The following is a 24,536-nucleotide window of genomic DNA, read 5'->3' as shown; positions in this document are numbered from 1 at the left end:
AAACACCCACAGGGAGGGGAGAAACAGCAGGCCGGCTGGAGAGTCTGACATCATCCAAGTACAGACTTCCATGTTCCTGTGAAGCCTCATATGCGTGCATGGATAAACACTGAGTGCATCTATGGATAACTCTCTTCAGCTCTCTTGCAGACACACACACACACACAAGCACAACTTCCTCTCCAGGTCTGGACAGATGTTCATTGTTCTGAGTTTCTGCTGCTGCACAAACACACACCAGGTAATAGCAGAGAGATAGGGCTAACCATCAGCCACGGGCTCTCAATCACACCTTTACTGCAAAAGCACAAAAAATAAGGCATCCATACCCTTCCACAGTCAAACCAACCCTAGCAGGTACTGCAACCTAGAAGCTCAAACTGGGTCTTATTCTAATTCATATTCGCTGATCAGAATGATACTGGGATTAACATATGCCTGCAAAGTTGAAGGATTTCTTCTGGGTTTTTGGGGTTTTTTTTGGGTTTTTTTTAAAATCACGGGTTATGAAGCATTTGAGAGGCGAATGTTTGAAGGCTAGTTACAGTAAACGGCGGGGCAGCAGCAGCGGGGTGTCGATGGGTTTCAAGTGCTCCAAAAAGCTGCATTGCCTCTCTGTCAAACCTCTACGTCCCACCGTGGATTAAAATATCCACGCGACACCAGGTTGGGATACGTATCATGACTCGTCGTGTGCCTCACCTTTACGTGAAGCTCGACCTCAAAGAAATAAATGAAGTGGGGGAGATATTGACGCTAGTTAGCTTCACTTCCTTAGCCAGCCCCGCTTGCCTTCTCTCCGGTCCAGCCTCGCCAGCTCGGTCCCTACCCCTCTCTCTCTCTCTCTCTCTCTCGGAGCTGTCTCAGACGTCCTGGGACTTACCGGTCTTATATGCTGATGATGCCGCTGTGAAGAGACAACAAGTGCGGGGCGGCTGCTGGCCACCGCTCCGCTGCTCCGGGACAAGAGGAGTACTGATCTACACACTTTCACAGCCATCTCTGTAGTGAAAGCTCGCCGTGAAGGAGACTGCTGCGGGCGGGCGGACGGAGAGGCACCGAAGAAGCACAGAGGGAGGGGTGGGCGGGTTTGCGGGGCTGGACTATGATATACACATGCCCAGTGTTGCACCAGTGTGCTAAGATAATGCACTTCTGTGCGCACTAGTTCAAAAAAATGTATGTTATGCGAAGACTGCAGTACACCTGTCTCCAGTGACAATATACCCTACTGCAATTCAAAAAAAAAAAAAAGAAGTCTGGTGATAGTGGCATGGGTGAAGGAACTATATACACACATCTCGGTGAAAATCATTCTGTTTTTATGTCTAATGTGTTTAACCAAATAAGAAAACATGTGTACTATGTTTTTGTTGTTTTTTAAAAAGAGGGTTTCATTCTTAAAGCTTCACACTTAACACAGTGCACAGTGCAACCTGTCTGAATGTCTTTCTGTCACTCGTCACACTATCCATCTATAGCCAAATATCAAATATAACCTGTCCTTCAGTCACACTTGTGTTCCTGGATCAAATATAAGTGAACTGATCTTCAGCGGCTTTTAAACAGGTAGGCTTTCATTACATTTCAGAGCTTCTGTGGCCGTTCAATGGGGCAAGCAGTTTATGAGGTGCACTGTTTTCTGGAGAATCATCCATCCACTGCAAATTCAGCTAATGGGAGTGGTAATGGGTCTGTTTGGTCAATGAATGTCAAGGAGACTCCCCACCGTGGAATGCAACCTGTTTTTTCTGTAATCTTTGACCAAGCCCGTCATATAATACCACCTACCACACCTGTGTTGGTCAAGGGTGAGTCCAGATAGGCAACTCTTAAAAGACAAAAACAAACACATTTTGTGTAATTCACTGCAGTGATTTATGTGATCACATGGTTTCTTATCACAACTTTAGATCCAAAGTAAGGAGCAGAAAGATAAGGAATGAGTCAAATTTGTTGTTTTGTTGCTTGTCTTATGTTTTTTTTTTTTATGTATTTATTTCAAATACAGTAGCAGTATGTCATTGCTCCTGAACTCATCCCAATTCCTTCTGTACTTCTTCAGGTGCACTGCATCAGGCTGTGTGGGTGATGCAATTTAAATGCAAATTCCCAGTCATGGACAAGGATCTGCTCAAGGCCTCAAGCCTGCATCGATTCACAGGGCGGATCTTTTGTGTGGTGCCAAACACTACCGAGCACTGGCTCAAATAAACCTTTAGACGTCTGCTCTAACTGTGTCACGGTGGTGGTGCATTTGCACATGATGCGTCAGCAGTGTAAACTAAAGAGCTTGCAGCAAAGAAAAGCTACCTGCATGTATTAGATTTCATTAGAGCTAAGATGTGTATGATTTGTTTGTACTCCAAACTGTGTCCACAGCATTAAATCAGCTAATAAAGAGAAGCTATACATATCAGACCATGGTGTTTGATCTCAGTGTAACCTAAAATGCCCTACATGCCACATTATTGTAACAGCACAACTTCTTATCTTCCTCAACATCTACAGTTATGATACTTCGGGCGAGTTATCACCAACGTAAAGACACTAACACTGCAGGTGCAAGAAAATAAGACCAGGTGACACCATTCCTTTTGAAAGTAACTAAGTATTTAGATATACCGTATCCAAGCCACACCAAAGTGGAAAAAAAAACACTTTATGGAAAATCTCAATCATACCCCAGTTAATTTCACTCAGACACTCGTGTTAATACATTAAACCCCATAAATTAAAATTGCAAATGAATTACTGATATAAATTGGACATGACAAGTCTCTACAGCACTAAATTTGTGCGACTCAAATAAAACCACTGCTGACAGTAATTTTTTTTTCCCCGGTTATCCTCATATGATTGAATTTTTTATTTTATTTTAATAGAGACGGTACAGATTTGAAACACCCTCTGCCACCATGTCTCAAGGTCATGATGAGTGATTTGAGGAGAGTACAAAATGAGGTGTGTTTGCTTGCAACGTAAATATGAGTGTTCACACATGTCTGTACTTGAATGAAATGTCGCCCAGCGTGAAAATACAAAAGAGCTCCGCCCGTGGTTTTATGAAAGAAGTAACGCTCAAAGACAGCACGCATGGGTGTGCAGACGTGGAATACGTCACAGAGAAATAAGACTGATGTAAGTGGAGCCAGCTTTTGTCCTCATGTCAAAAAAAGAATAAAAAAGAAGGTGTTGTTGTTGTTGCAGATGAACAACACACCCTCATGGATTTACAAAGGTGTTCCTCAGTGTGGTTCTCAACAGTGTGACATCCTCTTAAACCAACCAAAATTAAAAGAGTTAACAACAGTGTCTAAACATCCTTCTAAAAACAGTTGAGGTTTGGTCTTATCTCCTGCTCCACCTTTGCACTGCCACATTTGCAGGATGGCTTTAATCAGTAGTGGAAGGAAGACATGTTTCTGAATATGCTTCCATGCCTACAGAGACATTTTTGGCCTGGATGTTCATATTTATTTATATGTAGGCTGACATTTGCACTGCATGCATTCTTTTTTTTCTTGTCTCACAAGTTTCATAGAAACTCCATTTCCATTCTCTGAACTGTAGCCCATTAATTTTGTACAAAATGTTATAAACCAACTTTCATGTTATACATGTTTATGGGTCAATAAAGGAGTCAATATGAATAAGATGAATAGCTCAGAATAAGAGCACTGCTGTGGAGTTCTAGGTGACGCTGAGGTTATTGTAGTAAAACTAATAACATCCAATTTGAAATTTCAGTATTTGACAGGTTTATATTGTGGCATTCTGGTGATACATTGTGAGTCCTAATGAACTCTATGCTGAGGAGCTGCAGGCATATTTAAACAGTGTCCCTTATTTAAGAAAAAACAAACAACTGTAGACTAAAAGACAGCACAGATACAATTTGTTCTAACAAAGATGTTATGAAAAGATAAAAGGAAGGGGAATGGGTGACAATTTGCAAAGGAGGAAGGCAGCAATATTAGTTGCGGTGTGTGAGCATGTGATATTATTATACTGTTGATAATCACTTCAAGTTTGTATCACCTGTTTGAGACAACACACACAGACAGAGACACAAACAATCATAGAGAGCTGACTCAATGAAGCATTTCGCTGATTTATTATAAATTTATAGTTTAAGCCATGACACCTGGTTGCATAAGCATCGCATCATACTGCATGTAATGCAAAGATTGCATGACCTGAGGCTGTTAGGTGGACATATAACGGCTTTAAGGCTTGTGTCTTCAATTTCAGATATATCTTGCGTGTTCATTCATTTCACTTAGTAGCTAAGGGATAAATGTTATCAATCTAAGTCTGACTAATGAGAATAATTAATATTATTAGAACTCTTCTGACATTTCTAAAGGCCTAGGTTGTGCATCTTTGTGAAATTTGGGTGACATTGTTAGTGGATGTGACAAAAGCCTGCAGTCATGAAACGTCCCAAGGCAAGCTCAGCCGTTCTCCAGTTTTTCCTTTCACATTATGCATGCAAACCACCAGATATGTTGGCTCTTCAAGGCAACAATTATAACTGGCACACTGTGGAGAGGCTCCTTATTTAATCTGGAACTCTATAAAGACATATGACTGAAATCAGACACTGTCTTTCAGTTCAGTTTAATATTGTTACATAATACCTAATGAAATTTATTTTATTCTAAAATTTTAAACCTGAAATAGAATTGTTGAATCTGTATTTAGGGCTAACATTAGTAGGTACACCTTACTTGTACTGGGTAGGAGCCATTTTCCCCTCAGAATTCTTCATGGTATTGATTCAATAAGGTACTGGAAACAGTACCTCAGAAGTTTTGGGGCATATTGGAATGACAGCATCACACAGTTGATTCAGATTTTTGGGCCGCAAACCCATGAAGCGACCCTCCTGTTCCTCTGCATTCCAGAGATGCTCTATTGCATTAAGATCTTATTACTGTGGAGGCCATTTGAGTAAAGTGCACTCATTGTCATGCTCAAGAAACCAGTTCGAGATTATTTCAGCTGTACAACATGGTGCGTTTTCTTGCTAAATGTACTCATCAGAAGATTGGTACATTGTGGTCCATAAAATTGGACAATAATTAGGTACGCTATGCTGTGGTGTTTAAATGAGGCTCAGTTGGTTAAAAAAAAAAAAATCCGTCACAACATTACACCACCAGCAGCAGCCTAAACTACTGCTGTGAGGCAGGATGGATCCACGCCTTCATGGTCTTTACACTAAATTCTGAACCTACCAGCCAACTGTTAGAGCAGACACCGAGACTTGTCCGACCAGGCGATGTTTCCCCAGTCTTCTATTGTCCAGTTTTGGTGAGTTTGTGTCAATTGCAGCCTCTTTCCTGTTCTGAGCTAATAGGAGTCCCACTTGGTGAGGTCCTATGCAGCTGTAGCAGTGTGTTGTGTGTTCACAGATGCTCTTCTGCATGCCTTCCTTGTAAAGAGTGGTTATTTGAGTGAGTTGAGTGCATTGCCTTCCCTTGAAGCAGTCTGTCTGTTCACAAAGAGAACTGCCACTCCCTGAATATTTTATCTTTTTGGACCCTTCTCTGTAAGCCCTATAAAAAAATTTGTAAAACAGTTGTGCTGGGGACCATAATGTACCTATTCGACTAGACAACTTAAAGTCCCCACTAGACTTTTGATTTTCCGGTACTTACACTGTAATTCCGCCCAAACCTGGACGGAGGGATGATGGGAGGGTGCCTGTGTGAAATGCATGGGGCTGGTACGGAGATGTTGTCCCACCCTCTCTGAAACACGGAACTATTAGCGCAGTACTCCATCACTGCAGACACACTGAGCAAAGACGTACTCTGAATCGGTGAAGACGTTATTACTTTGGACTGAGTGGTGTTTTTATCGCTGCTTATGTAAGTAACCGTGCCTCCTATGAGCTATAAGAAAGCTCTGTAATGACGCAGTGTGTAACAAAACGATGAAATAGCTGCTAGTAGAGCTAGCACTTGCCATTAAATCTAACGTTAACTAGCTAGCTAGCCAGCGTGAGTTACCCCACGAAACAATTACTTGACTGCCGAACTAACCAGCTAAATATTGACATTAACAAGTGACTGACGATAGAAGCATTTAGTTTATTATTGGTTAGACTGGTAGCTGCTAACCTTGTAGCCCGTCATGCTGTTGTCAACGAAGTTAACTTGCGGATAAAAACAAAACACTGGGGTCACTATCAAATGAACAGCTCTAGCTGTTCGTGTTTCCGTTTCAACATGCCAAACGCAACACTAACATCACCTTAACCAGTGTTTTTGAGCCAGTTGTTGACAGCTAGCTGTTTTTGTGTGTGTTTTTGGTGTTGTGTTAACAGTGGGCCATGTCATATTGAACATAAACACAGGAAGGTGTATCTTTCAGTTGTTTGTCTAAGATTATTATTATTGCATGTTTACACGAAACACCCAGAGACTAAAATGATTATGCTTCAAAGGATAGTGCAATGTTAGCTCTTACTCAAAGAAAACATTTCCGAATTTATTTGGGAACAATACATAGCTTTTTTGGGTTGGGTGTCGCAAAACACCCATTAAAAATTCAGGTCTGCATGTTTGTCTTTTTATATATATATGATTTTTAAAAGCTTGGATTGAATTGAGGAGCACAAGTATGAGTAAATGTATAATGCATGTATGTAAGAGGCCATGTAAGGCTTTAGAAGTAATTTCTGTAAGTTTAAAATCAGCTACCAGGCAGCCAGTGTATTGTAACAAAGGTGGGAGTTTGTGAGGAAGTCCTGACCCAGATATACACTTGACAACGATATGCAGTTTCTGAAAGCTTTAGTTATTTCTTTTTAATGAGGTACTGGTCCATATATCCAAACTGTTCTTTTTCAAATTCTGAATGCTCTTGATACTTCTGAATCCCATCTCTCTGTGTATGTGTACCCCTAGGGTGGGAAAAAAAAAGATCCCCAAGCAGCAAAAAGAACTGCTATATTTGCTGTTGTTTAACTGGAATGAATCTGTGGTCTCACCTGAGATCATAAAATGTAATTTTTAATGCCACAGGCTATTTAGATTACACCCCCCCCACACACACATTTTATATTAAAAAAAGGTTTGCTTTTAGGTAGTGAAGAATAATTGTTGAGGACATTGATTTACCTGCTCCTTCTTCAAGTCCAGGTCCAGTGTGCCTTGTAACCAGACTTACGATGATAGTTTTCTATCATTGTAGCTTCAGCTGAACCTAGCATTGAGCTTCTGGGAAAGTGTAAAAGCAAAACTCTGTAATTAAAAATGTGCTGGATTCAAAAAATTAGACTGAATTCTTGAAATATGATGTAAATTAATCATTTTTAAACACTCATAAATACATGAAAAAAGTTGCCTGATATCGTGAGGGCGGCACTGGATTTATAAAAATGTAATAACAGGATGGAGTTTAATAAGTAGCTAAGTCATGCTCTGCAAGGTTTAGGATATTTTTACATGTACTTTGATAATAATGAGCATTTAACTTTAACACAGCCACCCCCTTTGTTGTGGCTGCTGTGTTCCAGATTTAGCTTGCATTGATGGAGTTGATGAGGAGACAAGCATTGCAATCAAAAACAGCACTCAAAGTTTGAGCATGCCAAAGGAATGAAGTCTCGCGCTCAAATTTCTCCAAAAACATGCCAAGACAAAGCATTCCTGCATGGTTAAGTACAGGTGCAAAGAAAGAAAAAATTTATCAAGATGTTACTCCGTTATAACCTAATTAAAAATATATATCAGGAACTGTAACAGCTTACAATTACCTTTAGTTTGTAATCAAAATATGCACGCTTTTAGATGTAATGGCATGTGATAATTCAAATGAGGAAAACTTTTTTTAATGTAAGGTTTTCAAAAGAGTACATTGAAGGACTCTTTGTTGGTTTGTGATCAGACTGAAAGGATGATGAAATGCTGTTTTCCTTATGATATTCTCTCTTTTACAGCTTTGCTGTTTTGTTCAGATGAAAGATGTATGTTTTTCATTATACAGAACGTGCACACGGTAAAATAGAGCAGAGTAGAAACAGAATAAATGTATATATGCCACATAGATATGAATAAGAAGCAAATTTTGGACTGACTGCTTCATTTCTTTACATAGTTAGACATAACGAATGGGCAGGTTTTTGTTGTAGTGTGGCTCACTGGCTTTTATGCAAGTTAGTTTCCAGTGTCCTTTCACAAAGTTATTATCTGAACAAGCTTTAGGCTTCCCATTTGGAGATTACACAGAGCGTGTATAACTTCCCCTTTGAAAATGTTTAATTTCACTTGGTAGATGTATTTCAAAGATTTAAGCAAACATTATTAACTAGTTTAAATGAGTGACCCTCAACTAGTAGCTAGGAATCAAAAAGATCAAGAAATTTAAATCCATATTTTATGTTCATCCCTTTTTCTTTTTCTTTTTCTTTTTAAATTGAATCTGGCGCATGTGTGTGTGCTTGTCTTCTTGTCTGGCGGTTGGAGGAAAGGATTCACGAGATTGTGTCAAGTCAGAATTTGAAAAAATATACAAAAAATATGACATTAGTTCTTCAGTTTTGTAGTGCATAAAGTGTCATTGCTCCATATTTTGCAGTGTAGTAAAGTTAAGTAATGCGCCTTACTGCCTTACTTCCCAAAATCAAATAAAACCCAAGGTACTGCTGAGAGCTAAAATCATTACAAATTCTTTCAGCTGCAGTACAGTAATCACCGTAGCTGCCATAGTTGTTACAGTCAGGAACAGTGTCCAGACATCACATTGCTGCAACACCACCCCTGGGGTGGTTTCCCTGCCATCTCACTTTTTTGTTAGTCTTTGTTTTGTTCTGTTACTCTGTACAGAGGAGCATTTCAGAGTGTTAATAACTGTTTTGCTGCCTCTGCTGTGAAAAGGCAAAAACAGTGAGAGTAAAAGCCCATACTCTTTGTTTGGTGGTGTAGCTGTAACTCAGCAGCAGAGCAAATAGTGCTATAGCCAGGACTCACTAACCTGCTATGAGACTTACAGATGTTTGGGATCACTCAGCATCTGTTCATCTTTGGTTTTAGACTAATAAACAATTACTAGCTTTCCACTTGGCTTTGTGTAGGGCTGGAGATGTTGTTTGGGAGAGACAGGCTGCCGAAGACAGCTGAATTATAGATAACATTGCTGAAGTTGATAACATGTAGTTTTGTTACTTTAAGTGCTGTAAAAGGTTTCCAGACCGAAATCTGTTATTCTAGAAAAACGATGTAGCCACTGAGCTGCTGTGCTAGCTACAGAGTATTAGTTGTTAATGCCAAAGAAATCTAACTGACTGTACTTAGGACCTGTTATCTAACTTCCTTGTGAAAATGTAGGTAATTATATTTGCATAAAATGGCAAACGGTTGGTTAATATTGATATCATATCATTTCTATGCAAAAACTGGTGCATTATATTTTAAAAACTTTATTTTGAACAATGGCTTTATTTTAATTTAAATATTGTTTAAATAAAAAAAAAATGTGAAAGAAACGTGGTGGAGGTTGCGGGGAATAGGTGGCTGTCTGGTTTGGATTTCCAAACCAGCAGCACTCACGCCTCAGCAAACTTTGCATTTAAGCAACGTGGAGCTTGGGGATAGCTTACAACCCTCTGACACTTACATTGAACAGCCGCAGAATAGACTGTGCGAGAGACCCTTAGTAATTGTGAGACGGAGAGCGTGCTGCAGGCAACTGTGATGATCCCTTCGCAGGTTCACCTTTGGAGACCTTCATTTAAGTTTTTAAATCGCTTTCTGTCGTCTTAGCTCCAGTTGAACTAGGCATCGAAGTTTTTGGGGAGGTGTGAAAGCAAAGTGCTGCGATGAAAATGTGCTGGATTCAAAACCTCAGACAAAATGAGTGCATTTTAGTGAAAATGAAAGCACTCATCAGTGAACTCAGTAATTATGAGTTAGATAACACAGAGTTGCAAATAACATTTGGTCAGCTGCTGTTCTGGGAGCCAACTAATTTCAAACTGCTGGAAAGACATTCAGAGGATGAATGTGTGGGCATATGTGCAGACACTCACTGGCGCTCACACAACTGTGGGGATATACCAGTGTCATAAATATGTTAGTTAGTTTGCATTTTGAAAATCTTTGTTTACTGTACATGTACCTTGGTGAATTTTGGAAAGGCATTAAAATATAAAGAAGTTTATTAATACTAAAGATTTCTGCAACACCAACGACTTGCATTTTTGGGCTTTCTTGTTGCATCATGTGAGTTTTGGTCTGTTTCTATAAAGTTTTGGTGTCGTTCCTTTAGCATTAGGCTTTCCCCCAGTCCCAAAAAGTATAATAGTGTGGATGCATGCTCACTGTTCCCTTTAGTCCTTATTGTCATGGGCTACTGAACACTCCAATTAGCATATGCCATGTCTTCACTGTTCTTTCTGCTGAGTCTGCTTGACAGTTGGTGCCTGAATTGTTAATAGGATATTGACAGGTGGTAGCTTTGAGCCTCAGTGGGGTTAACTCCTCCATCATGTAGTTTGAAAAGTGCACACATGGGAGCTACAGATACACACCAGTAGCCCCTTTCCTAATTGTTAATCATCTTTCCGTGACACTGAAGAATTAAGCAACAGTATAGCTGAAAATGAAGTTCTGGAGCTTAGGTGCACTGGTGGCAATTAGTTTTATCCCTGATTTTCCGTTGTTTATTAATTGAGGTATGTGGGAAAACCAGGACCTTCTACGTTGACTTTTTATAGGACCATTTTGTCTACAGTGCCATGTGAAGGCAGATCCCAATGGTGAGCTCCCATTGTTCTAAGCTTTGTCTCTTGAGGTGACTGTTAATTACTTTTTTGGGGGGTTAAAATCTGCAAATCCTTACCTATGACTTCCATGGTTTATAATTGGACAAGGTAGGTGTTTAGTACTGTGGTAGCTATGTGCTAGCTTTACAGTGTTTAGAGGATCTTGTGGTATGAATCCACATGTGTAGTTCATCCATCTATCTGTCTGTTCCTTTGTTATCTTACATTCGTATCTGACCAGGATTGGCTGGGATTGGAGTCCATATCAGCGGACAAAGGGCGTAGAAAAAGCAAACAACCAATCACTCTTACATCCCCACCTACGGCCAGTTTAAAGGGATAGCACACTGCCATTCTAATCCACTAATCATTTTTTTTTGATGTATGTTTTTTTTTAAGTAAATGTGTTAAATCTCAGCTAAATAATCCTAGTTTTGATTTCTGCTATAATCAGGCATCCTTACTTCACAGTGGAAATCCGACTGCCTGACATGCTGCTTGTTGGAATCAAAATCAAAGCAAATAAAAATACTACAACTGTGGCTACAAATCTTAAGGCCAAAGTACAGGTTTCTGTTTTTGTTATCCTAACTAAGGGAGTTAATGAAATATAGGTGTGCACACATATATAATGATTCAATTGTCCAAAACGTTTAATCAAAGAGTTTACAAAGTAATAACTTTAAAACAAAAAAAAAAAAATGCTTAAATTAGTCACTAAATATACAGGGATGGGTGTTAATAGGTGCTGAGCAGGAAGCACAGAGGGCAGACCTTCACCTGTGTGGTCTTTGACCAGGTTTGTTTGGTTAATAATCTTTGCAGCAGATTGACTATGAAGGGCTGATTCACACAGACTTGTCGGAACAGTTGTTTCAACATTCATTATAATTAGCCTTGTGCAAGATGATCAAATGAAATTGCGCATATAGTCTACATGTAATCTGCTATGGTGCTAACAAAAATATAAAAGAATGACTGAATAAATTGAATAAAAAACTGCACTAAAGTATGCAGTATGTTCACAGCATGAGGAAAGAAACTGCTGATATTACAGCAGCAGATACTCCCGTTGTGCTTGCCAGGTGATAGCAAGGTGGATATTGGGCTCAACTCCCTAATACCACTTATGGTGTGTAGATGGGTGGTTGGGATACTCTTGAGGGGGGTTTAATTCCCCACAGCACCCATCCAGTCTCTGCTGTGCACATCTCATACCAGATTGTGATATTTCCAGTCAGGATGCTTTCATTGCTCCTCTTCAGAAGTTAACAAGACCTTGGCATGTGAATTTGGTCTTCTTTGATTTCCTTACGAGGCTTCTAAACTTTCTTTACCACGGTTGAGATCTGTCTGTGACTTAAACTCTGCAAAGCACTGATGTGGGCTCTAATCTGAGGTAGCTTTAACTGGTGATTTCTAAGACAGATAAAAGTTATGAAACTGTGTACTCAGCCCAGAATTTTCATATCCTTTGTATTCACATACTTAACATGAAATTATTTCATAGTTTTTATTTATTCAGTTTTGGCATACAGTAGAATACAAAACAGAAACACAATTTAATAGGTGTGTGTTGCTTTTTTCTGTCATTGTACATACCGATACTGCAAGAGTGTCATCTGTCTTTGTGTCACCTTTACTCTCGTCCCTCTGCAGGATGTTCCGCTTGCGGGCATTGTCCGCAGTTTCAGTGGGGCTCGCGCAGCTGTCCCGGCGTTATCACAGCGGGGCCGTGCGAGAGTCCGGCCGGAGAAGGCTGATGCTGGCAGCCCTAGCTGGGGTAACCGGTGTGTCTGCTAGTGCTGGACTGCTGTGGAAGAGGTAGTTTTTTGTTTTGTTTTTTTACACCCTTGTGCCTCATTTTATTGCTCTTAAAATAATAGTGGTCTTAAAAAAATACTGCATTTGTTCCTTAAGAAGCAATTTGAAGCAAGCTGATGTGTAAACAACTCTGTGATTTACAGGCAACCTGCTCAAGGTGCAGATTGCTTCTCGGCTGAAGGCCTGTCTAGTGTTGCTTAATACAATGTGGCATGACTGGGAATTCAATTTAAACATGTTTGTTGAGTTTCATTTTTATTGATTTTTTGTCACTTGAATGACACGCCATTTTTTGAAGTGGGTTTTCCATCATGTGTTTAAACTTCAGCACTGTGCTATGGGACAGCATTCAGTGAACAGGACTTGAGGTTCATTGAGCAAATTAGGAATTGCTTTTGGCTCAGTACTCAAAAGCAGCTAGACTTTTGAGCACATGTTACATTTCATTCTCCTGCTTGTTGTGTTTTTATGGCTATCCATTGCCTTAAAGCCTGTTGTTTAGTTAAGACAATGTGCTGGAGAAGGTGTTGAGGTTAGAGCTCTATGGGGACACACTGACTGTGCTGCAGGAGGCAGAGTGATGGATGGCGCCTCAAGGCATTTGAGACTGATGGAACGAGACTGTTCCAGGCCTTCACTCTGGGCTTCATTTTCAACGCGTGTCATTAAACTGAATTATTCAGCCTGCTCCAGACAGTCCCAGCTATTTATTATTATTATTCCAATTTCAGTTTAGTCAGAAAAATGGTAACGTGGGAGTCTGCCATAGTAAAACCTCCCCGCACTGCACCGATGAGCAAAACACAGCAGAGCACATAATCTCCTGGCCCTTTTGCCTCTCTGTTTTTCAATCTGTTTAGCATCATAGCGACAGTACACACCTAGCTGCAAAACACAGTCTGCTACATACCTCCTGAGATCTACTTGGTACTAGAGCAAAGCACAAAGACATATTGCTGAACTATCTATTCAGATAGCATCGATCTGTCCCCCAAGTATTGATCTGTTTTGTAATCTGATCTCTCTTTTTGTTAAATTTATTTACAAAACCAGAGCATATGCAGATGCTGGGTCTTCTGTTCGACACTCTGAGCAAGTAAGTGGAGAGGAACCGGATTTTGGGAGACACCCAGACTCCGAACCGGAGTCAGAGAAATCGGTGGAGGCCAGCAGTGGAGATGAGGATGAAAAAGACGAAGGTGGAGAGGGGAAAAAAAAGAAGCAACGCTCTGGATTCCGTGACCGCAAGGTGATCAATAAACAATAACCATTCAGCCATGCAGTCAGTCTTCCTATTTAATTCATCTCCACAATGGTGTTTTGAAACCCCCAGCAAGCAATTTCCAGTATGCCAGAGCTAGTATATTTTGACAGAATATTTGCTGAGACCAAGAAACGTAATGGGGTAATCAGCATGCATAAAGAACAGGAATGTCCCACTCCTATGATTTTATTGGTGTTAATTAGGCAGCAGATGACAAAGGATATGGAGATAAAGAACAAAGGATCTTTGATTTGATGCCAAATAAGCAGTGTTTGTTGCACTGCTTGTTGGAGGATGTGAGGATAAAAACAAAAAAAAGGAGGAAGAACTTTTAAACAATTCAAACTTTTTTTTTTTTGAATGATGTAAAAATTGCACAGTCACTCTGAGGAGCAGCCACCGTCTGTAAAAAGCAAATAGATGTCTAAGGGCTGACTGTCTTTGAAGTGGTCCAGTGTTGGAATTTTAAGTGTACGTTGAGTATATCCACAGATTTTGGCTTTCTTTGTGTTTTATTCATTAGGTGATCAGATCAGGAGCTGCTGAATAATAATAATAATAATAATAATAATAATAATAATAATAATGCAAAATCATGCAGCAGGAAGACATTTTTACTCCCAATGTTTGTGTTTGAAATTCAGTGGTGTCGCTTTTTTAAACTGAGTGCTACCGCTGTCTTAGATGTTTCACAACACTGAGTGAAAATGCGAAACACAAAATAATAAGTTCCTCGTGTGACTTGAATTTTACCTTCCTGGTTTTGTGTGGGTTTTTGAATTTTTTATTTAAATTGAAAGACAGCCCATGTCTTCATCAGTGTTGAAAATGCTGAGATCCATAATCTGTAAACACAATCAGATAAAAACTAGAGAGAAAGAAGAGTGCAACCCAGTCTTTCTGCCAGTCACTCAGTTCTCTGCCATTTCCACACAACTGTCTAATAGACCTTCATCCATACACAGTTGGTTGCCTCTGCTGGAGACATGCTCATGGTGATTTCCCCAAAGACTATTAAGGTCTCCTAAAGTGAGAGTACCGACACTGACACATGTAATCATAAATATGAAATTGAAGTGAATGTAGTGTGACTGTGTGACTGTTCCCCACAGATATTTATCATAAAACCGAGTTTGATAACAAAAAGTTGAAGCTCTGAAATGTTTTTTCTTTTGCCAAAAGAAGTTTCTGTAGTGAATGCAATCAATCAATGTCACACAAAATAACCACCTGTTTGGGTTCCAGCCCAACACAGATTCTAAACGCACACTGCCCTGTCAGTTTCCCAGCTACTCCACATCTGTTTGAAACTTTCTCCTGAAAAGTGGATGGCATTGCAGCAAATAACAGTTGACAGGGGGCTAATGTGTCGCGCCATGCTGATGGTCTGTAGCTGTTATTTGTGTTGTCTACAGATTTATGTAGTTTTGGTAACTCTCCCTTCATATTAACCTAGCAGGCAGACTGACCCCGAATAGGAAAACACTCTGTGTTCCTGATTTGAATTTGTGGCAGTTGAGTCAGGAGGTTAATATACCTCCCGATCAAGGATGACAAATTGGTTTCCTGCTGCTCTGGGCTCCCCTTCACTCAATCTACTCTCACTTAACTCACGTTATTTTCTGTCTACACACATGGTTGAAATATTGCTGGTTCTTTGATTTGATCTTGTTGATTTTTATGTATATTACATTAAAGCTTTTGCCTACAGTGGGAATCTTGTGATATTAATTTTGCTTTCTGGCTGGTTGGCAGGTGATGGAGTATGAGAACAGGATACGAGCCTACTCAACTCCAGACAAGATTTTCCGCTACTTTGCCACTCTGAAGGTCATCAATGAGCATGGAGATGCTGAGGTTTACATGACGCCTCAGGACTTCATACGCTCCATCACACCTAATGAGAAGCAGCCTGAGAGTAAGTTTCACCACTTTTGCTTATATTCTTTTAGCTCTTTCCGTGCATGCTCTTCTTTCCATTAATGGCATCTGCACACTGACTTAATGTGAGAGTGAGCATGTTTTCTGTAACACATTTATCTAACACTTTCAGCATGCATGCCTTCACATTACCAGATATAGGTATAAAGGTATAAACAAGATGAAGACTGTGGAGTTCATTTTATTTAGTTCAGCTGAATAGAATGCATGATTGTTTTGGAGAATGCCTTAAATGGCAGTAACATCTCAGTGTGAGATGCTCTAACTAATTTCACCGAAGTTTCCAAGCTGCTTTTTTTATGGGAGTTTTTCTAAACACATTCCAGCACTGACATTGGTTCAAAACATCAGAGGAGTAAAGACACTGTTTACCGGCCTTTCGTTGCCAGACCTCTACAAAATTATGTTTAGTATTCCTGCATTCACTTTACAATTTCACATCTATTACAGATTGAAATGACTCTAAAATAAATATTTACTTATCTTCTTTATAACAAGTCAGAGGCTGGAATAGATCAAATTGATCCAGTAATGATTTCAGTCCATTGTTTTGAAAAACATAAATGAAAGCTGAAATTGGTTTCTTGTAACCAAAGGCAGCCTCCAGTTTTAAAAAAATGAAGTCAGCGCAAAAGTGCTAAAAACTGCAGTTTCTCAAGTGGCCACTTGAAGCTGGTTCTAAATGGGAGTCCCGTTTAGACTCCCATGTTAAACTGTATACTATACAGCAGAAATAATTTTGTTTACATTGTTGTGCAACAAGGGTTTGGTCTCTCCAACTGATTTATCTCTTTGTAACAACCTTTTAGGACTGTTGAAAGCTTTGAATGATAGCACAGCTAGCTCCCATGAAAATACGACAACATCTCAATGCTTGAGAGTAAGATGAGTAAGACGTGTCAAATCAAATTAATCAAATCACTTTTATTGTCACATCACATGTGCAGGTACACTGGTACAGTGCATGCGAGTGAAATTCTTGTGTGCGAGCTTCACAAGCAACAGAGTTGTGCAAAAATACAATAACGTAAAACAAGCAAAATATAAGAATGGCTAAATCTGAAAGTAATAAATATATGTACAATATATAAGAGTATATGCATTACTGGATGTGTATACTAAATATGTTTTTCTACGTGTGTGTGTGTGTGTGTGTGTGTATACATATTTTACAAATTAAATAGAGTAAACAATAAAATAAAATATATAAAATATACAGAGGTTGGTAGTTGGACATGTGCAAAACAGTGGCATTAATGTACAGTATGGAGTGCATAATGTTGAAGTTCCAGTAGTGAAGGTGAGGTGTCTATGAAGTGTTCAGCAGTCTGATGGCCTGATGGAAAAAGCTGTCTCTCAGTCTTCTGGTATGGGACCGGATGCTGCAGAACCTCCTTCCTGATGGAAGTAGTCTGAACAGTTTATGGCTGGGGTGACTGGAGTCCTTGATGATCCTCCCCGCTTTCCTCAGGCACCGCTTCCTGTAGATGTCTTGGAGGGAGGGAAGCTCACCTCCAATTATCCGTTCAGAGCACCGAACTACTCTCTGGAGAGCTTTGCGGTTGTAAGCGGTGCTGTTGCGGTACCAGGTGGTGATGCATCCAGTGAGGATGCTCTCAATGCATCAATGCATATTATAGTCAAGTGTATCAACTTTAGATGTTTAGTTAACTAAAAAATTGATTAAAATTATAAGAATTTAGATTCCTAAATTATGACTAAAACTTAAAATAGTTTTGGTTAAAGGATTACGACTAAAGCCAAATGCTAATGCTAGCAAAGCTTGCTATCATTAGCTGATGAATTAACCACATTTAGATGACAGGGTAGTGTGTTAACTTTGGCTCAGAAACACCAATGTGGCTAAAGCCAAAATGGAAATGTCAATGCCTCAGAGCAGATACTTGCTAGTATCAGATACTAGTAAGATAAAAGCTTTTCCAAAACAAGTTAATTCCACATATTTACTCACATGGCAACATCTGTAGCTTCAGTAATAGCAGGAAGTTATCAAGAGCACAGAGAAAGGATCATTTAGGAGCTAAGAGCACATGACATGGTATAGTTCACTCCAGACAGATGCGTTGTTGGTTGTAAGCTAGAGGTTAATAATTTTCCCATTTTTTTTTGCTCATATGTTTATGGATGCATTCCCTTGATATCTGCATACATACATACATGCATCTCTAATTATCAAAGTAGCTACTAAAATATATATGCCTGGTGGGCAAAACTCTAACCACATGTATTATATTTCACTTGATGTTCTGCCAAATCTGGCCTGTGTAGATCATATCATGTTCGTGATGGCTTGTCCCATCAGCGTTTTGGGTATTTCAGGAGAAACATTAGCATGACAGTGATGTAAATGGCAAAATTTGCTCGCTTTAACAGATTGATGGAGCTGGAAATGTTACGTGTCCCATGTGTGAAAAGGGCAATACTTTCACCCACTGACATACCCTCCTCTTTTATATGATTGTACTCCCTCTTTAGCTTCTTTGGTCTGTCACAGTGGATATAAGTAAATGTCAAGTCTGATTCCTCTCCTGCAGTAGAAGTGTAGCCCCAAATACAACCTGGAGATCTGAGATATATAGTTACACAACTTCTATGCAGGTTGTTTATGGTCATTAATAAACAGGGTAAGATGTTTCCATTAAGAAATGCTGAGATCATGTCACTTAAATGGCAGCGCCTTACCCAACACATCCCCCCTCCCCTGTGCTCTGTTCAGGGACACCCAACACACATGGCTCTGGACTTGTGAAAGTTCGTGCTATAAGGATACTAGTACGAGAAGGGAGGGGTGGGAGGGTAGTCCCGTCATGCTGTGTTTAGAAGTCACGACACAGCAGTTGGTGTATCAATTAACAAGTTCAAACAAGAGCAGATCTCAGGCGTCGAACATGGAGCCAGTGAGAGATATTTGATCTACAGCCATGGGAGAGTTGTGAAGTTAGGAAGCTTAACTTGGCATAGATTTGTTTTATCACCTCCCGCGTCTCTATCTGTCATTACTATTCAACTCCAAAATTCAGTTAGATTCACAGTTGTATTCTTGGTTTATTGTTAAAGAACGTTTCATTCACAGTAAAGGACTCAAGCGTGCTTAACACTCAATAAGGATTAGTCTGGATGTCTCACATTTGTGTTGATTCTCAGCTATTCCATCTGTTAATAATGTTTAAGACTTGGCTTAGCTTTGTCCCCAAACCTTTTATTCTTAGATTCACCTTTCCCTCATGTGTCAATTTTTTTTAAAGCTATTCATTTATTTAAGGTTACTGTCTTTTGCTAAACTGGCATTAAAATAATGATAAACTGTGCTCTGATGGACAAGCAGATAACAAAGCCAAAAGAAAGGATTTTGTTCATAAGTTTCCCCCCTGCAGAAATTTTTCTGGGACCCTTTTGGACCTAAGTCTAGTACAACTTAAAAACTTGTTACTATTTCTTAACTTCCAGGGTTCGTACTTTCTGGAAGGTCAAGAACTTTAGGGGTTAAAGGTGAGGCTGAGATTTTTGCAGCAATTTGCTTTAGTTAGTCTGTCATCTTATGACAAAACAGTTTGCTTGTTTTAAATTGAGGAATTCAAGTGTTTTACTTTTGCTCACCGCTTTTCCAGAATTGACCCCATTAGACAAGCAACCAACAGCAGCATGGTTTCACCCTCTTTTCTGTTACGTCTGTATGATCCGTCCAAGTTTGCCACGGTATCACATTTTCACTACACGATGTTCATGGGCAGAGGGATTTATGATACTGATACGATACTAGAACACTACAAGCATACACATGCTTGTAGTGTTCTAGTATCGTATCAGTGCATACATGCAGTGCAAAGGTGGATAGGAAACTGTCATTTTATTCAAACTAGATTATTTACAATATATTGATATTACACAACGAGCTTCAAATTTCCTCCACCATTAAAACTGCTGAATTCTAATAGCAATGATGCATGTAAGTTGTAGATGATGTGCAACAGCTGTCTGCTCTTTCTGAGTAATACTCAATATAGATTAAAAAGAATGAGTTTTTAAATATCAAGGTTATCAATGTCTATACATCCTCACAGCCCACATTATTAGGGCCCGAGCACTAAAAGTGCGAAGGCCCTATTGTATCTGCTCCGTTTATTATTATTATTATTATTATTATTATTATTATTATTATTATTTCGGCAAATGAATCGGCCTTTTGAGGGCCTAAACATGCTCAAAAACTCATGAAATTTTGCACACGCGTCAGGTCTGGTGAAAATTTACGTATTTTAATGTCCTCAGACATGGCCAGGGAAAATTGGCTCAGTAGCGCCACCTAGAAAAATGAAAAACGCGAGCCCCCCGTGTGGGTATGACCTACATGTATGAAATCTGGCACACATGTGTACCATGCCAAGACGAACAAAAAAGTCTGTGGGCCCATTGACGCAAACAGGAAGTCCGCAATTTAGAAGTGAAGGTGACATTTTGGCTCTAATTTTGCCATTTCCATGCCTCGAACTTTTTCGAACTCCTCCTTGGGATTTGGTTGTATAAGCTTCATCTTTGGTCAGTGTCAACTACACAACTGGGCCATCTTAAATTGCGGAGCTTTTGAGTTTTCGTGATACGGTGAGGCCGTGGCGCCATGGCGAATTTTGATGACTCGCCATGAAAATCTTATTGACTCTTATTTTGTCATACATTTTCTGACCTTGACCAAAGTGAACACATATGATAAGGCTCCACCCCTGAACATATTTCAACTGCCATATTTGACATCAGGGACAGCGCCACCTAGTGGAAACAGGAAATGTCATGTTTTACACTTTGGGGTACAGTATTGTGATGTTTTACATCTGCAGCCTCAAATTTCTCCAGGAAAGCCTTAAGGAGTTGGTCTTGGGTTACAGTGAAAACTGTGAGTTTTCGCGAAAGGGTGTTACCCCAGCAGCATGGCGAACTTTCATGTCTCGCCATGAAGAAACAAATTAGTATAACTCAATGAAATCCAGTCTGATCCGTACCAGACTTTACAGGCATGATGTCAGACCCGCCCTGAACAGATTGATGTGCCCATTGTCGGGAATACGCACAGCGCCACCTAGTGGCAACAGGAAATGTCATGGCTTTAATTTTGTTGTACTGATTTTCACAGGTTCATCGTGGCCACCTCAAAAGCGGTGAATATCACCATCAGTCCTTCATGATGCTTTAGTGCGAAAATTGTGAGTTTAAACTGAGGGCACACCCTGATGGCAACGCGGTTCACCATGAACAATGAAGTTGCTTTTCAGGGGCTTGGAAAGTTTAAAAAGTCTTGAAATTTGGTGCACACCTCCAATGTGATGAGGGCTTTTTTGTTATGTGATCATTTTCATTGAATATCCCAAAATGGCTCCACAGCGCCCCCTACAAAATTTCTAAACCACAGCCCCTGCTCTGTGTTTTATGTATGAGTCTGAAACCTGGTAAGCTTATAGGAGATATCAAGATGTACAAAAAAGTCTCTTGGAGCAATATCCCAAATCCAACAGGAAGTCAGCCATTTTAAAATTAATGTGCAATTTTGGCGACATTTTCCCCTCTTTTCAGGCACCGTACTTTGACGAACTCCTCCAAGGGATTTCATCAGATTGACCCGATCTCCAGTGCGTGGAATCTAAAGACCTTTGTGATGTTAAATTGCGAAGCTTTTTACATTCAGGGAAACAGGGTGGTCATGGCGGCACGTAGAGTTTCAATCACTCGCCAAAAAGCAGTAATCTGCTGTCACTCAAAAACACAATGTTCAATCTCTCCCAAAGGTCACAGGCGTGATGAGACTCGAGCTCGGAAATGTTTGTTATGCCATTTGTCAGTAATGGTTAGAGCGCCACCTAGTGGGACGACTATAATCATGATTGAATGAGATGAATTGTTAGCTGGTGGTTAAATGCATGAATTCCATCAATGTGACATCAGATTGGACGTGGTGGTTGTAGGTGTTGGACGTGGGTCGACGTGCCGGGGTGCGAGGGCCCTCATAACGCTGCTTGCAGCTTTAATTTTATGTTATATTCTTCTCCATGGGAACCAACTACTGGAAAAAAATAGCTTTTTCATACTCCAGTGAACTAATTTGTGGTTTCCTGTAATGTAGATGAAGCAGACTTTAAGTCAAACTAATCTTTTTATTGTGTTAGAGTTAGATTTAATGAGGTCAGTCTGAACATACTCTCTGTGTGATCCAAAGAAGCTTGAGTGTGACTTTTGGAATTTAAAAAGACTGCAGGTTCTGCATGAATTATCATATAACGGATGAAAATTGCCGCCTCACACCAAAGTTAGTTAGATTTAGCTTTATTAAAAGGTGCGGCTCTCTTTTATGCAAAACGAAGAACTTATTTTTCAGGGATAATTAATAGTTTAGTAAAAATCACATTTTCTGCCCTCCTTTCAGGGAGAAGCAACAGAACCATAATAATAAGCATGTAGACTGATTTTCACCTGATCCAAATTGTGTGTGTGTAACCGAAGTGATTGTTTGTTGTGTTAGCATGAAATAACACTGATTTCTAATTAAACCAAATGCCTGAAAGTACTTGTGTCAAGATAATCTGTGTGTAAATACAATTCCTGCATGGTGTGGATCTTGGTTTGTGTTGCTCATCTGGATCTATAAAATGAATCCTTGTTTGAGAACTGAGTCGTAACTGATGATCAGGCCAGCAAACGCTGAATGCTGATCATTGTTTGGCAAAATGCAAATGGGTTTGTTAATGACTATTATTATTCTCCAGCACATGTCTTTTATTACCAGAGGTTCAACAGTGACACCAAGTAAATATAATTGCTCTGGTTCATGCACTTAATAAGTCTGTCTTCGTTTGTTAGAATTTTTCTGCCCTAATCTATAATCTCCTTGTATCTCTCTCTTTTTTTCATAGATCTAGGCCTCGACCAGTTCATCGTGAAGCGGTATGATGGCAAGGTAAGGAACAGGTGTCTTGGTATTGGTCTATTTGGTCATCATGGAGGTCACCAGGAGTTTAATTGTGTCATAGCTTAATTTTTAATTCTTAAATTCAGCTTAGAGTAGCTGTTGTGGGATTTTTGTGAGTGTAATGTAAACCAAGAGAAGAAAGTTTATATCTTTCCTATTGCAAAGCTTGTTACATCTTACTAGTCCACCAGAGGGGTGTATTACCCAGATTTAAAAATCAGTTCATCAAATAAAAAAACAAATTAAAAAAAGAAAAATAATTTTTTCAGTCACACAAATTGTTGATTGTTTTAGTTTTTAGCTTTAAAAGACTGAAAACATTGAAAACTTAATCAGCAGCCTAGTTACTCTGAATAATCCACAAACCTAAAAAAGATGTTTTTTTTTTCTTGAGCAGAAATAGACCAAAGTGAAGTCGACATTTAGAAAAATGCCTTTTTTAAAAATTCATTTAAAAATATTTAGAATTTTATCTTCATGCAAAAAAGATGAAGCAAATGAAGTCTGCACTTGATAATTAGCCTTTTAATCATCAGATTATAGTAAGGTTTTTATCTGTTCATGACTTAAAATAATATGCAAACAGAGAGAGGGAATTATGAGTGAGGTTTTATAAGGTTTGGTCTTACTGAAATAAAGTGAGTATAAAAGTCAGTATTTTCACCTCTGAAAGAAAAATAACTAGAGCCAAATCACAGGTTAACCCGTAAAATATTAGCAATTTTGTGTGCAAACTGTGAATTAAATCTTGCATAGAGACAGAACTACATTTGTTCATTTTTCTGGATGAATTGGTAATGCTGGAGAGCTTTGCATGAAAGGAAGCTATAACTCTGTAGAACAAACATTAAATACTTATCGCAGGAAGTTGGATTGCAGCATTTCAAAAAATAACAAGTGGAAAGAGAAAGCAAAGAAATAGAAAACATCATTACATCCAGCAAACAATCCAGAAATTAGTAGCAAACATCTAATGCTGCTGTCTGAATAACATGTTTAACTTGTATTTTTTTGTATTTTCCTTGTTTCTGTTGTTAAGCTGTTGTGTGTAAGTCAGTTTTGTCAAAACAAAATATTAGATTAGATTAACAGTCAAAAAATGTTTTTGCCTCCGCCATCTTAAATATTGAAGAGGGACAGTATCTTATATACTTCTTTGCTCGTGTCTTTGCTTTTGGTCCTGCTTTTGCTGTCTGCTTCCAACCCGAATGTGTTGTTTTCCGACTATTGTTTGAGCTCTAAAATTCAGAAAAAGGATTAAAGGCCAGAAAAGCCATTTAGTGTGAAGGTGCCTTTAACAAAGCACTTAAGAGTAACTATAATAGGGACATGCACAAAGAAGGCCCACCCACTGTATAATGACCTCTTCAAAGACAATGGCAGCATGCAAGCATTATAGGCTGGCCCCTTATGGACACTGATTGACTTCAGGGAGCAAGTGCCAGTGCTCTAAATGCTGACATTTTCATGAATATAAATCACCAAGATCATATTGCATAAGTACTTTTATTGATATTGATTTGTGACCATTACTACCCTCCCATAGATTTCGGACAGCACCTCTCAACACCCAACAGCTAAGCGTTCATTTAATATTAGCTAATCATCAGTGTGGCGATTGTAGCTTCTAACCTCATTACAAAATTCATCAGGCCTCAGGTTGCTACGAGTCTCTGCCTGATCTCCATATTGAAGTCAGATGAACAGGTAGCGAGGGGTTGCAGTCTACTTCTTTGTCGTAGGTTTCTTCCTGTACT

At 39.3% G+C, this 24,536-nt stretch overlaps 2 protein-coding genes across 5 annotated transcripts in view; one reads left to right on the top strand and one right to left on the bottom strand.

The window, feature by feature from the left end:
- Positions 1-1,065, bottom strand: part of mcu (mitochondrial calcium uniporter) — a 59,519-nt gene extending 58,454 nt beyond the window's left edge. For all 3 annotated transcript variants that reach the window (XM_084947895.1, XM_084947896.1, XM_084947897.1), the window contains exon 1: positions 884-1,065. In XM_084947895.1, coding sequence (XP_084804021.1) covers positions 884-1,000 — 117 coding nt within the window. In that variant the 5' untranslated portion in view covers positions 1,001-1,065. The remainder of the gene's footprint in view (positions 1-883) is intronic.
- A 4,638-nt stretch (positions 1,066-5,703) lies between these two features.
- The window catches only part of micu1 (mitochondrial calcium uptake 1), a 39,197-nt gene continuing 20,364 nt past the window's right edge, over positions 5,704-24,536 (top strand). For both annotated transcript variants that reach the window (XM_084947848.1, XM_084947849.1), the window contains exons 1-5: positions 5,704-5,879; positions 12,437-12,601; positions 13,655-13,850; positions 15,621-15,783; positions 22,724-22,767. In XM_084947848.1, coding sequence (XP_084803974.1) covers positions 5,878-5,879; positions 12,437-12,601; positions 13,655-13,850; positions 15,621-15,783; positions 22,724-22,767 — 570 coding nt within the window. In that variant the 5' untranslated portion in view covers positions 5,704-5,877. The remainder of the gene's footprint in view (positions 5,880-12,436; positions 12,602-13,654; positions 13,851-15,620; positions 15,784-22,723; positions 22,768-24,536) is intronic.

Source organism: Perissodus microlepis, chromosome 13 (assembly GCF_051167445.1).
Source record: "Perissodus microlepis isolate ML-2025 ecotype Zambia chromosome 13, ASM5116744v1, whole genome shotgun sequence".
NCBI lineage: Eukaryota > Metazoa > Chordata > Actinopteri > Cichliformes > Cichlidae > Perissodus > Perissodus microlepis.
The sequence above is the reverse complement of the archived record's forward strand: the minus strand, read 5'-3'. Positions and strand labels throughout refer to the sequence as shown.